Source organism: Octodon degus, unplaced genomic scaffold, assembly GCF_000260255.1.
Source record: "Octodon degus isolate 3935 unplaced genomic scaffold, OctDeg1.0 scaffold00205, whole genome shotgun sequence".
NCBI classification, from domain to species: domain Eukaryota; kingdom Metazoa; phylum Chordata; class Mammalia; order Rodentia; family Octodontidae; genus Octodon; species Octodon degus.
In genome coordinates, this window is record NW_004524781.1 from 2960156 (window position 1) to 2971837 (window position 11682).

General features: G+C 43.0%; 1 protein-coding gene across 1 annotated transcript in view; it reads right to left on the reverse strand.

Annotated features, from left to right (window-relative positions):
• Positions 1-129, reverse strand: part of Hmgcll1 (3-hydroxymethyl-3-methylglutaryl-CoA lyase like 1) — a 71927-nt gene extending 71798 nt beyond the window's left edge. Inside the window, exon 1 of the mRNA XM_023704832.1 lies at positions 34-129. Coding sequence (XP_023560600.1) covers positions 34-129 — 96 coding nt within the window. The remainder of the gene's footprint in view (positions 1-33) is intronic.
• Between the last annotated feature and the right edge of the window lie 11553 nt (positions 130-11682).

Below are 11682 nucleotides of genomic sequence, written 5' to 3' on the forward strand. Positions count from 1 at the left end.
ATATATTATATATGAAACTAAGCACACACTTACGGCTTGGTGAAAACCATAAAGATTCGGGGTAAGAACAGGGTACTGAATGCCAGGATACCGCTGGATTCCTCTCATCACTTCAGCATGGTCAGACATCTAAAATACATATGAGTATGTAACTGTCAAACATGTAATTTGATGTTCAGTTGATTTCTAGTTACATATGCAAATACATACTCTAAATCAGTGCTTAAAATGCCAAAGCTATGCCAGTACAGTTAAAAAAGTTCCCAGTGTTACAAGCTAGTATGTTACACATTTATCCTCGAAATGAAGATTGTACATGTAAATCATTTTCAATGCATCACTTTCTAATGGTTGGTAAGAGATAAAGCACATATTTCCATTGAAATAATTAACAATGATGTTTGTATAGTGTAGTTGTTTCAGTTAGTGACAGATAATAAGCTTTATACAGTGTGATCCTAGGGCTGCCCTCTGTTCCCACAAGTGCAGAATTAAGGATAACAGGCAAACTGCTTAACATCAAAAGTTATCTCACATTGTCAAAACTTTATTTTAAGAAACTATTTTTAAGAAATTAACTTTGCAATAAGATATCAAATTCACAGAATCTGTAAATTAGGTTTCAGTTTAATTTTTTCTGGGGGGTACCAGCAATCAAACTCAGGACCTTGCTTTGCCAGGCAGGTGCTATGTCACTGAGCTATGTACCTGGTCCCTACATTGTCTTTTTGAAGAGATAACTGAGATTCAGAGCCCATAATTAGCACTTAGAAAAATTATAACTGACACAATACAGTGATGGCAAATTTAAGAGTAATTACTCGTGGTATGTACAATATATACATTTGTGGAATAATACAGAAACACATGCAATGAGCATGGGGAAGTCTCTGTAAACACACAGCAAACCCGAATGGGTAACTTGAGTATAAGCATGGAAGACAGAAGGCTGCTTTTGATCCAGGTGCTCTGCTTGGGACGCACACCCTTCCCCTAAAGTCTCGTGTGCTTGGCAGGTGGACGGACCTGGGGTGCTGGCCCATCCACGGCTCCACAGTGGGGGAGGTCAGCAATGAATATGAGCTAGCAGGTGGGCCTGGGTGGAGGCGCTCCTTGCGCCTGAAGGGTGTGCTCTCAGTGATGGGCAGCCTTCCCTCCCGGGGTCCTGGGTGAGTGCCTTCCTCCTCCAGGCCCCCGACCAAGCTGCGCTTGCCTTGGAGCAGCTGAGCATGGAGGACCCCAGGTCCCCACCCCACTCCAGCAAGGCCCCACTCTCTCCCCCACCCCTACTCCTGTCAGATGTTTTGTCCAAGCAATGGGAAAGTGACTGACACGTTTTGCTTGTTATAATGATAATGCATTATTTTCAACTTAAAAACAGTATTAACCAAAGTACACCTAGGCACCTACCCCCCCACATGCACAGACATGCACACTCATGCACAGAAACACACATGCACATTTTAAAGTGTAAAATATTGCAACATTTATGTGGTCCATTGGCCTTTTCAACAATCAATTAGAGGCTAGCAGACAAAAATTTAATATTTTGAATGAATATAATTTGGATTAATTATATGAATTTTAAATACATTTTAGATTTATAATGAACTCTAAGATGTGAAACAATACCTCTGCTAGCCCTCACTCCTTGTTAATTACTTCAGTCCAAACGCAGTTAGTTATTTGTGCTGTGACTCTTGCTCGCTTATGTCTAAGGAAGGTTATCCACCCCACTACCACATCCTTCGTGAAGCCTGCCGTATTCATTTACGATGCATAAAAGTCAAGTTTGTCATCACTCCAGATTCATCTGACTTTAATCCGGATGCTGCTACCCTTCTACTATATCCAAAGCCTTGCTCTAGATCCTGCGGGAAGCACAAAGCTGGCTGCATTTCCCATGAGCTGAAGTAATGTGTAGAGCAGCTGGTGTGCACGAAGAGTTGATAACTCACACAGGTCGCTGATGAGAGCCCAAGATTGTCGGTGTGGAGAGTTGGGAGAGGCTGATGCGACTTATAGGCCTATGGAAGCTTAACGGAGGAGACTATAAGCTGAGGTCTGCCACTGCACAGCTTTTTGTAAATGGCCACAGTGACAGTTCTGGCCCACGTGCTCTCCCATTCTCACCTGAGTGAACCAGGAAGACACTTCTATGAGTTCTGCCCCATGAAGTGGGGTGGCTACACTGGCCAGTAGAGGAAGGTGGACACAGGACTGTGTGACATCTGCAGGTAGGCCACAGAAGGGATGCAGTGTCACGTGGCTTTCTCTGTGGGCAAGACACTTGAGAAAAATCAGCCAATATGTCAGGAGGAAACCTAAACTCCCAAAGAGGGGGAGCCAACAGCTGGGGTCAACCTGAATTTGTGACCTAAGCAATTTTCAGGCCACAAGTTACATGGCTGAGATCTCCGATAGAGTGGACCAAAGACAAAACCCTCCTGTACCTTGTCCAGATTCCTAATCCTGGGAATTAGTGAGTCTGGTAGACATGTACTAACAGCACCAAGTTCTCAGGGAATTCATTCACGGCCAGTAATGCTGGGGTATTGAGAGGCGGACAGGACTGTAAGGGGGAGGTGAGTGTGCAAGTGGAAATAGCCTTTGGCTGGAGACGGCAAGTGGACTGCAAGGAGATTATAAATAAAGATGGGGCGTCCACTGGGCCATGCCACTGAGGCGCTCCTTCTACCTACAGATCCCTGAGTTGGCCTGAAGGTGGCAGAAAAGTGGAGAGCAGGGCTGAAATTGCAGAAGCTCAACTAAGCACACACTACGGAAAGGTCAATCTTGCAAGCTGGGGTCAGTCCAGAGAAAGGGCGGCAGCTCTCAGGTAATGCTGACGTCTTGTAAAATGGCACTGGGAGAAAAACGTTCGAGGAAAAATAATTTGGGCACCATGGCTAATGCCACAGAGGAGACGACTGCATCAAAATGTGGCCCTCACTGTATCAGCCTTAAATACCTGATGGAGGTCATGATGTCACCGTGATAGCAGCCATGAACAGCTTGTCCCTAACCAACTACAGAGTAGGATGGCTGTGCATCCCAAGTGGAGTCAAGAAGAAAGTATCCTACCAAAAATACAGGTGATTTGGGCATGTAAGGGGTATTTACTTCTGTAAAAAATTTAATGAAAATCTCAAACCAGTCTGAAGAAACTCAACAATTTTTTTTTTTTTTTTTTTGGAACCGGGGATTGAACTCAGATCCTTGTGTTTGCCAGCCAAGCGCTTATCCTACTGAGCCATCTCCCCGGCCCAACAAACAATATTTTTAATAGAAATTTTAATCAATAGAACTAGGAAATAGAGATAATGTAACCAAATTTCTGGGTTTCACATGCTCATTGAAGCTATCTTAGTTAAATTATAATAAATACATTAATTAGAACCCAAAAAATTCATACTTTTCATTTTAAAAGGCATGTTTAATGAAACCATTTGAAAATAGTATCCTTTCTTAATTGGTCTATTAAAGGCATGTAAGTAAAGAGCTGTAAGATATTCTGGATACTTTTTGGGGGGTGCTGGCGCAGCATGCCTTCAGGGCAGGCCTGGTTAGGCGTGAGGATCTGGGACACTTAAGCAACTGAGCTAATGGGCAGGCCCCCATTTAAGATATTCTGATAGCACGTCATTTTTTTATAGAGTAAAGTATGTTACAATTAAATGTATTAAATTGTTGCTTTAATTTTCTTGAGAGAGTTTATGCTGTCTTTCAATCTTGATATTATTTTAATGTCAAGAGTTTAACTATTATTTGACCAATGGAACTAATTATTCCTTTGCATTACTGTTTTGACTTTTTCAAGAAAGTCTTTTTACATCTAGTTTGATTTAATATATGTTCAATGTTTCATTGTGATTTTTTATTTGTGATTGTGAAAGGTCCTCCTGCTTTGGTTGGGGTAGTTTTGCTGTCTCAGGTCAGAGTCTGGAAACATGAGAACCAACAATAAAGGAACCCACTGTGGTTCATTTCTCAGCCATCCATGTCTGATAGGGACTCAAATCATCACTCTAGTGGTGCACTCCTAGGTTAATATGGTTAATACTTTTAACCATGTGCCACGTCCCAAGGAGCAGAATGTAATAGTCCTGAGGCCGAGGAAATTCATCTGCAGCTATTTCAGTACAAATAGTCCATGTGTTAAGCAAGTATCCGGACATCTAGACATCGCGTGGATGTTTTCACCCCATGCGTGCTGTAATCCGTCCCATGCACTCAGATTCCCAGAGTGTCTCTGGACAATGGCCAAGATGGTGTCTGTGAGGGTCCCAGGTCCCTGACCTTCAGGAGGATGCAGCAAGTGCTCATGCAGCGTGACACGTTCCCCAGGACTGTCAGAGAATGCTCAAACACTTTTTGTAAGCAGGACATTAACTTTATGATAGTTGTACTATAAAAGCTAACACATTTTTAAGATAGCATGAGACTTCAAAATAAATTTTTAGGGGCTGGTGAGGTAGCTCAGTGGTTTAAAGTGCTTGCTTAGGCAAGCTTATGCAGGCGCAGGGACCATGGTCCATGGTTTGATCCCCAGCACCACATGCTGTGCCAGCCCTGCCCTCAGGGTAGGCTAAGCAGACCAAAAAATAAAAAATAAAGAAATTTGTATAATTTACTATTTGAATATTCATTTCAAAACACTCTACACTTATTCCATATCTACATTAAAGCACAGGAAGTGAAGCAGCGTAGCCTTATACTGACCCAGGACGCAAGCAGGGGAGGAAGAGTAGTCTGTGTGTGTGCATGGGTATGTAATGTACAAAAATACATGTAACTAAAACCAATCGGTACATTACCACATGACCGAAAATTCCAGGTAGCACAGAGAAAGTAGAATTTTTCTTTTGTAGTCATATAAGAACAATGAAAAATATTTAAACTCTGCTATAAAAATGGCAAAAGTAAATAACCCAGAGGCCTGTTTTGGATGAAAAAGTGATTTTGAGTAGCTGAAGGAATTTTGGACCCCACCTAAAGCAGGACTATTTCCGCATACGCATACGGATTTTCTATAATAAATTCAGCTTTTCAGCAAATTGTTAATGAAAAGAGTAGAATAGCCCTAAGCTGAAAATATACTTGTTTATTAAGATATTTCAAATAATTATCGTTGAACTTTTTTTAGAAATTAATTTTGAACTTTCCCCAGTTATTCAAGTCTTTCATTTTCAAGCCCAATTAGAGTAGAAATGAAAAGCACTGTACTTTATCTCTCTTCAAAATAAGATTTGACAGAGAAAAGGGAAGTTAGTATTTACCAGAGAAAATTCACTCAGTCGCAAACGACTGTAAGTGGCATGGGTTGCTCAGTAAAATGAAATCAATGTTGATTTCGGTGGCATTACTCAAGAGACTGTGTAGTTGTGCTACCGTGTAGTTGTCGACGCAGTAACCACTGACACACCTTTTTCTTTCCCATGTTCTCAGACACAGTGCAGTTACCAAGGTGCAAATATTGTTTGTATTTCTAAGTAGTAAAAATGCAGTTTAGCAATTTTTATATGAAATGATCACACATACTTTTACAATAAATAAGACTGTGTGCAATTTTAATGCAATTAGAGACTGATCACTCAGAAGATTTCAAACCACATCAGAGAAGAATGTCTAGGGTTTATTGCTTTTTCTCTATGTGTGAATCCAAGTACATTCTACATTCTTTGAGAATATTTGTGTAAATGTTCTTATATTTTTAAATGGATAAAATAATGTAAGCAATATAAAATTTGATATTCAATTTTATATCATATTCAAGTCGTCTCTAGGTATGTATGAGGCAAGTTACATGGTCACCCCGATCCGCAGCCATGGAAATACTACAGTAGAGGAGGAACAAATTTTAAAAGGAATACAAGCAGCTAGGACATCAGTAGTCCCTCCAAGGCTGGGGAGATCGCTCAGTGCCCCAGTGCCTGCCTGCAAGTGCCAGGTCCTGGCTTTGATCCCTGGCACTGCGTGCTGTGCCAGCCTGTGCCAGGCATGGTGGCGCACTCCTGTCACCCCAGCCACGGGATGCCGAGATAGCAGCATCACTAACAGTCTAAAACATGTAGCGAGACCCTGTATAGAAAAAAAGCTAAAAGGAAAGAAAGTCACTTCAAACATTATACATGTAAAATTTTAATTGAATGCATTCATCTTATCAATCCATGAAAAAAATGGAAACTTTTAAATTAGGGTATAGTCAAAAAAATTATAAATATACCAAAAATAATTTTAAGTCTCATGAACATCATAGAAAAATAGGGTAAAGGAAGAGTCCATGTGAAGAGTATAGAAATGTAATTTTTTTTTTTTTTTTGTGATACCAGGGATTGAACTCAGGACCCTACGCTTGCCAGGCAAGCGCTCATTCTACTGAGCTATCTCTCTGGCCCTGTAATTATTCCAAAATGAAGAATATATTTGTATATCAGATTGCAAATTACAAAGTGCTAGAATACATTTTAGCGTAACATCACCAATAACAAGTTACTGAACTAAGAGATCCTTTTCTAATGCTCTGTCACACTGGCAACCTTGACTTTCTGAGCACACCTCCAAATATGCAGGTTGTTGCGAGGCCAGAGTCCTGTGAGGTCCTAAATTATACTTTTATTAGCAATAACTGAAGCTAGTTTTGTGCTAAAGCCAGAGTTACTGACAATCAAAACTAGAAATTTATTTTAAAACTCCACCCCACCAAGAGCAATGGGCTTGGTCTGCAATGCTTATAACAGATTGAGTAGCGTGGGCAAGTGCTTCTCAAACACCCTTCTGCAGACTACGCGACAGGGTTACCAGGACGGGCTTTATAAATGATCGTTTCCATACCCCACACAAAGGCCAATGAGTGAAACACTGAGTGCTAACTGGAAATCTGGAAGTTAGTAGGTTCCCCTGGCAGATTGCCTGCCTGACCTGGAGACTTCTGCAAATCAAAGTGTGAGCAGCACTTTATGAATAGGTGACTCTGAACCTGCACAGGCCCTCCAGAATGAGACTGTTTCTCACTTACACCCTGCTCTGAGTGTCACAGAGGTGCAGAAGGCCACTGCCAGGTCCCGCTGCTCTCAGCAGTCAGGTTCAGGAGGGGGATGGATGAAGCACCCATCGCCTGTGTGCCCTTCCCAGGTGGCGCCTCCTTCTCCACTCCTCCACCCAGATTCCAGACGGTGCAGTTTCAACTGGGAAGACCCGAGGACGCCGCACGTGCACTTCTCCCAAACGGCTCATCTAACCCAGCAGCTGCTGACTTGCTTCTGCACTGACAGGGCTTGGGCCGCGGCACCACACCGGCCTACATCTCTGACCTGTGCAGCTACCTGCCAGGAAACAGCCTCTCGTTATCCCTTGCTGAACTGATTTTATCTTCCCAGTTCAAACTCAAAACTCTGTTTTCCAAGATGTTCTTAACAACCAGGCTTTATTTATAGATGTATCTATATTTGTATAGCTCAATATGCCTACGAATTCTGTTACCAAATTTTGTATAATGGCTAATTTATGTATCTTTCTACCTGACTAAATTAGTAGCTTTCAAATAGTTTGCATAAATTAGTATTCAATAAGTTATTGCTTTGAACTGTTGTTTCTCCTTGGTTTTAGCCTGTTAGTGCACTACCGAGTGCCTTCATGTGTACTCTTGTTAAGCATTTTTAGCTAACCAGCAAGGGAAATGCCTCCTGCAGGAGAAAAGCTCGACACAGAGGCCATAAGGAGTGGGCGCCCACTTAGCTAACAGTGGAGCGACTGAGGTGGCCTGGAGTCGGGCCGACTGGAAGCGCGCTCTCTACCTAAGACCACCCTGCCGAGCTTTCTTCCCCACCCTTGTGTACCTGCTAGAGTCATCTTCGTTATTACTGAGGATTCTACATATCGCAACGACAAGGGTAGGCCAGCTAAAAAGAGCTAAGTTGAGCAACTGGGCATGTTTTGTCATCTTACCCCTCTCCCAGATGGGACCCACCTTCAAAACTACAGAAAGTACTTTTAAAAAGCACAAATTCCTTGGGCCCATTTGTGCAGACCCCAGTTCTGTTCAGCCGTAGGCGCCAAGAATCTGTCCTTGCTCAGCTTCACAGGAGATGCCAGACACTCACAGGGTCCGGAGGCAGCAGCTTCCGGTCACAGGACAACCTGAGGGCCCACAAGCAAAGTGGCGTCTGCAGGCTGCCTGCTTCTGCCTCGGTACAGTAAAGCATGGCTAACTTTGATCCAGGCCTGAAATGATTGGACACAAAGCTTCTTTTTAAGGAAAGTACCCCAAGCTATCCAACTTTTGAAAACAACCAAGTGAATTAATGCTGATAGGACTGCTCCCAGGACTTGGATAATCTATACATGTCATTTCCTATATCGTGTCTTGAGATTCTACGTAAAGTTTTATCCAGTGTCAACCTAAATTAAAAACCTTCACTGGAAAGGTCAATAAAAGTTTGGGAACAACTGGGCTGGTGAAACTCCACATCTCGCATAGCAGCATCAGCAGGGTAGCCAGGGCTTTTTCTGAAATGCACAGAATTTTTTGTACTCACCCTCCTTATCACTGTAGAAACGCTAAGAGCAAATGGAATGGAGGCATGTCTTATTCTTGGTACACTCATAACACTCTTGGGTGTACTTATATATGTTCCTAAATTCTCTGCTTAATAAAAATCTCTTAAAAATTACCAGGAAATAGACTTAAACTCGTATCATAACCCTTTCCCCTGCTTACTAAATAATTTTGGGGTTTTGTGTTTGTTTGTTTGTTTTTGAGTACAAGGATCAAAGCCAGGAGTGACCTCCCAATGAATGAACTGACAGCCCTGGTCGCATTTTGCAAAGGGTCTCGCTGCAGGCCCAGGCAGACTCAGCCTCGTGACGGTCCCGCCTTAGCTCCTGTCGCTGAGAGGCGTGCCCAGCTGAGCTTTATGACATTTTGAAGGGTGTATTGCTTTACTGGAACCACCAGCACACAGGAAAACATTCAGAGCTCCTCTAAATGAGTATATAACGTCAGGTTATTCATCTACAGACCCCCCTGGCCAGGCTGGACATAACTGATGGTGGTAATTTCTGGAGTGCAGAGCTGCACAAAAAAAACCCAGACGGAACATATGTAATTTCTTCAGCACATGCCATCGATTACTATGAGAATGTAAATAATGTGGTTTCAGACCCTATAACCCAAAATTCAATTTGAGCAGTAATTCCTCTTAAAGGTAGCATTCGTAAATTTAGCAATGAGAAAAATGAGGCCAGAGCTGTCCCTGACAAGCCTGGGTGGGAATGCTCTGGCCAGCCACAGGCAGCAGTGTCGCGCGCAGCCCGTGACCCTGTCTGCTTTGCAGACTCCGCACAAGCCCATATATCAGCCTCAGTAGCTCCGAGGAAACCTCGGTCTGCTTGAAGAAGTAAGACAGTTTTAATAAATCACAGTCTTACAATAATAAACACAGGAAATCTCTGGAAAATTATACATCCAGTTTTTTTTTTTTCTCTCTCTCTCTCTCTCTCTCTCTCCCCCAATACCCTGTCTTGGCTGCCAAAGCTAAAATGTTCTGACACCACACTCACAAAACTTCTTATGTCTAGAAGCCTTAACACTAATTTGCTGCGGTGTATAATTTCCTGAGCTTCTTTATCCGGCGCGGCCCTGGTGTGGGAATGCCTTCTGCCAGACGGAATGCCCTGCGCCTGGGGCGTGTGCGGCGCTCTCGCTGTGAGTACAGAGGAGACGGTTCGCTCACCGCCCACCGGTGTCTGCAAAGAGGCATTTTCAAGTTACAGAGTAAACTCACACTACGCGGTGGGTTCGTGGGCTATCAGCTTGCAGGCCAGGGTTCTGGACGGAGAGCCGTAACGCTTGTGTTCGGCGACGTCTCCCGTCCTAGGACAAACGCGGCAACTGTGAAGGTGCCCTTCTTCACTCAGGTCATGCCTTCTGTGACCGCCCTGCCCCGTCACCTCCCAACAAGCCTGGGTGGGAACATAACTGATGCTCAAGCCTGTCCAACCTTAGCCTGACAAGCCCGTCCAACCTTCCCGACACCATGCTGAAGTACTAGGAAAGTCTCAAAGCCCCCAGGATAACTTCTTTCCCCCAACTGTGTTGCTTCTCATCTATACGCCTTGGTGTTTGATGATAACAAGTAGTTATTTTAAGTACTGGACCTGACTGTACTTCTTCTATACTGACTACAAATGGAGTCTCTCTTGTATACATTTCTTCCTGTCAGCCAACTCTACCCACTATGAAAAAGAGAACGAGCCTGGACTGATTGTGAGGCACTATCTCGGTGAAAATAAGAAAAGCCTGCGGCAAATGGAAGTCTTACTCCCCACACGAGCACCTTCTGTGTTTGGCTTACATGGATCTGGGATCTCTAGTTCTCTGTTAGTAAACACTGTAGGAGGCAAAAGCTTGACCAGAATGCTCGACGGTAAGCAGCTCGAATATCCTATTTATTAGGTTCTATTAGATTTTTAAAGATGTGTTTAGTACAGGGCGTACAGGGTCTCACTGCATAGATCACAGATGGGACTCGCGGTGCCCCTCCTGGCTTCAGCCTCCCACGGCTGGGATTACAGGCTTGTGCCCCCATGTCCCACCCAGCTTCTATTTGGCGCTAACCCACTTTCAGACATTCACTTCAAAACAAGTTGCATGAGTGCTAAGTCATTAGTGGTCTTACTCCCACATCCCCTTGACTTGTGATCACCACCCAGGTGCACACTGCTGTGATCACCAGCAGCGGCCAGTCGCGCAACTTTTGAGTCCTTCAAGGAACTCGGTACGGCTTGTAACTGGGACACAATAAAAGGATGGATGGGAGAACAAACAAGGGGAAAGGTCCGAGGCATCGAGGGGGAACACGCTTTGCCAAACCGTAGCATAAAGGAGCAAGAGGTGGCCCCAGGCTTTCTATTGTTCCAGGTTAATAGAAATAATGATGTCCCTAGATGCCCAGGGAGCCCCCGACAGGCGAGGAGGGCAAGTGACTGTATTGGAGCTTCTAAGTAAGTACTTCTGGCCGTACGTTGCGAGCCCATGAGATGCACCCACGTTCACTGAAAAGAGAGATACAGCATCAGTGCACCTCCCTTCAGAGCGGGGGAGGCTTGGGGTGAACAGTGCAAGCACTATGACACTTTTATCATGAAGTTACTTCTACACGTTGATGTTTCAAGGAGTTCCTAACTAAAAACCTAAAAGCTGTTTTAAAGGCAATTTAAAATTTTATAAAACACTTATAAAATGGACTGCATTTTTGAAAAGGTTATGTCTAATATGAACAATAAAAAATACCTAAAATCTATAAATTTTACAAAATGTTCTAAGGGCTTACAAAATTAGAATCCAAATCAGTCTGAGATTGAATATTCAAAATAAAAGTGCTTGGATATTTTTTTAAATGCAATAAAATCAGGTATTTTATAAAATGCTTTCTATCTATGGGTATATTCTAAGCAAAGAACATATATGCACATATGTATGATTTATTTTATAAGGTGTGTAATAAGCAAAAGAGTGTTTATATGTCTCATCATATGCAGATTTCGTCTAATGAGATTCTGGCATCTTGGCATCAGCGCTTGTCTTTCTATTCTTTGCGTTCACTTCATCTTCCTTCTAGGGAACACTCCAACAATTTAATCAGGCAAGTTAAGGTGGCTTCACATTTCTAAAAATTAGAG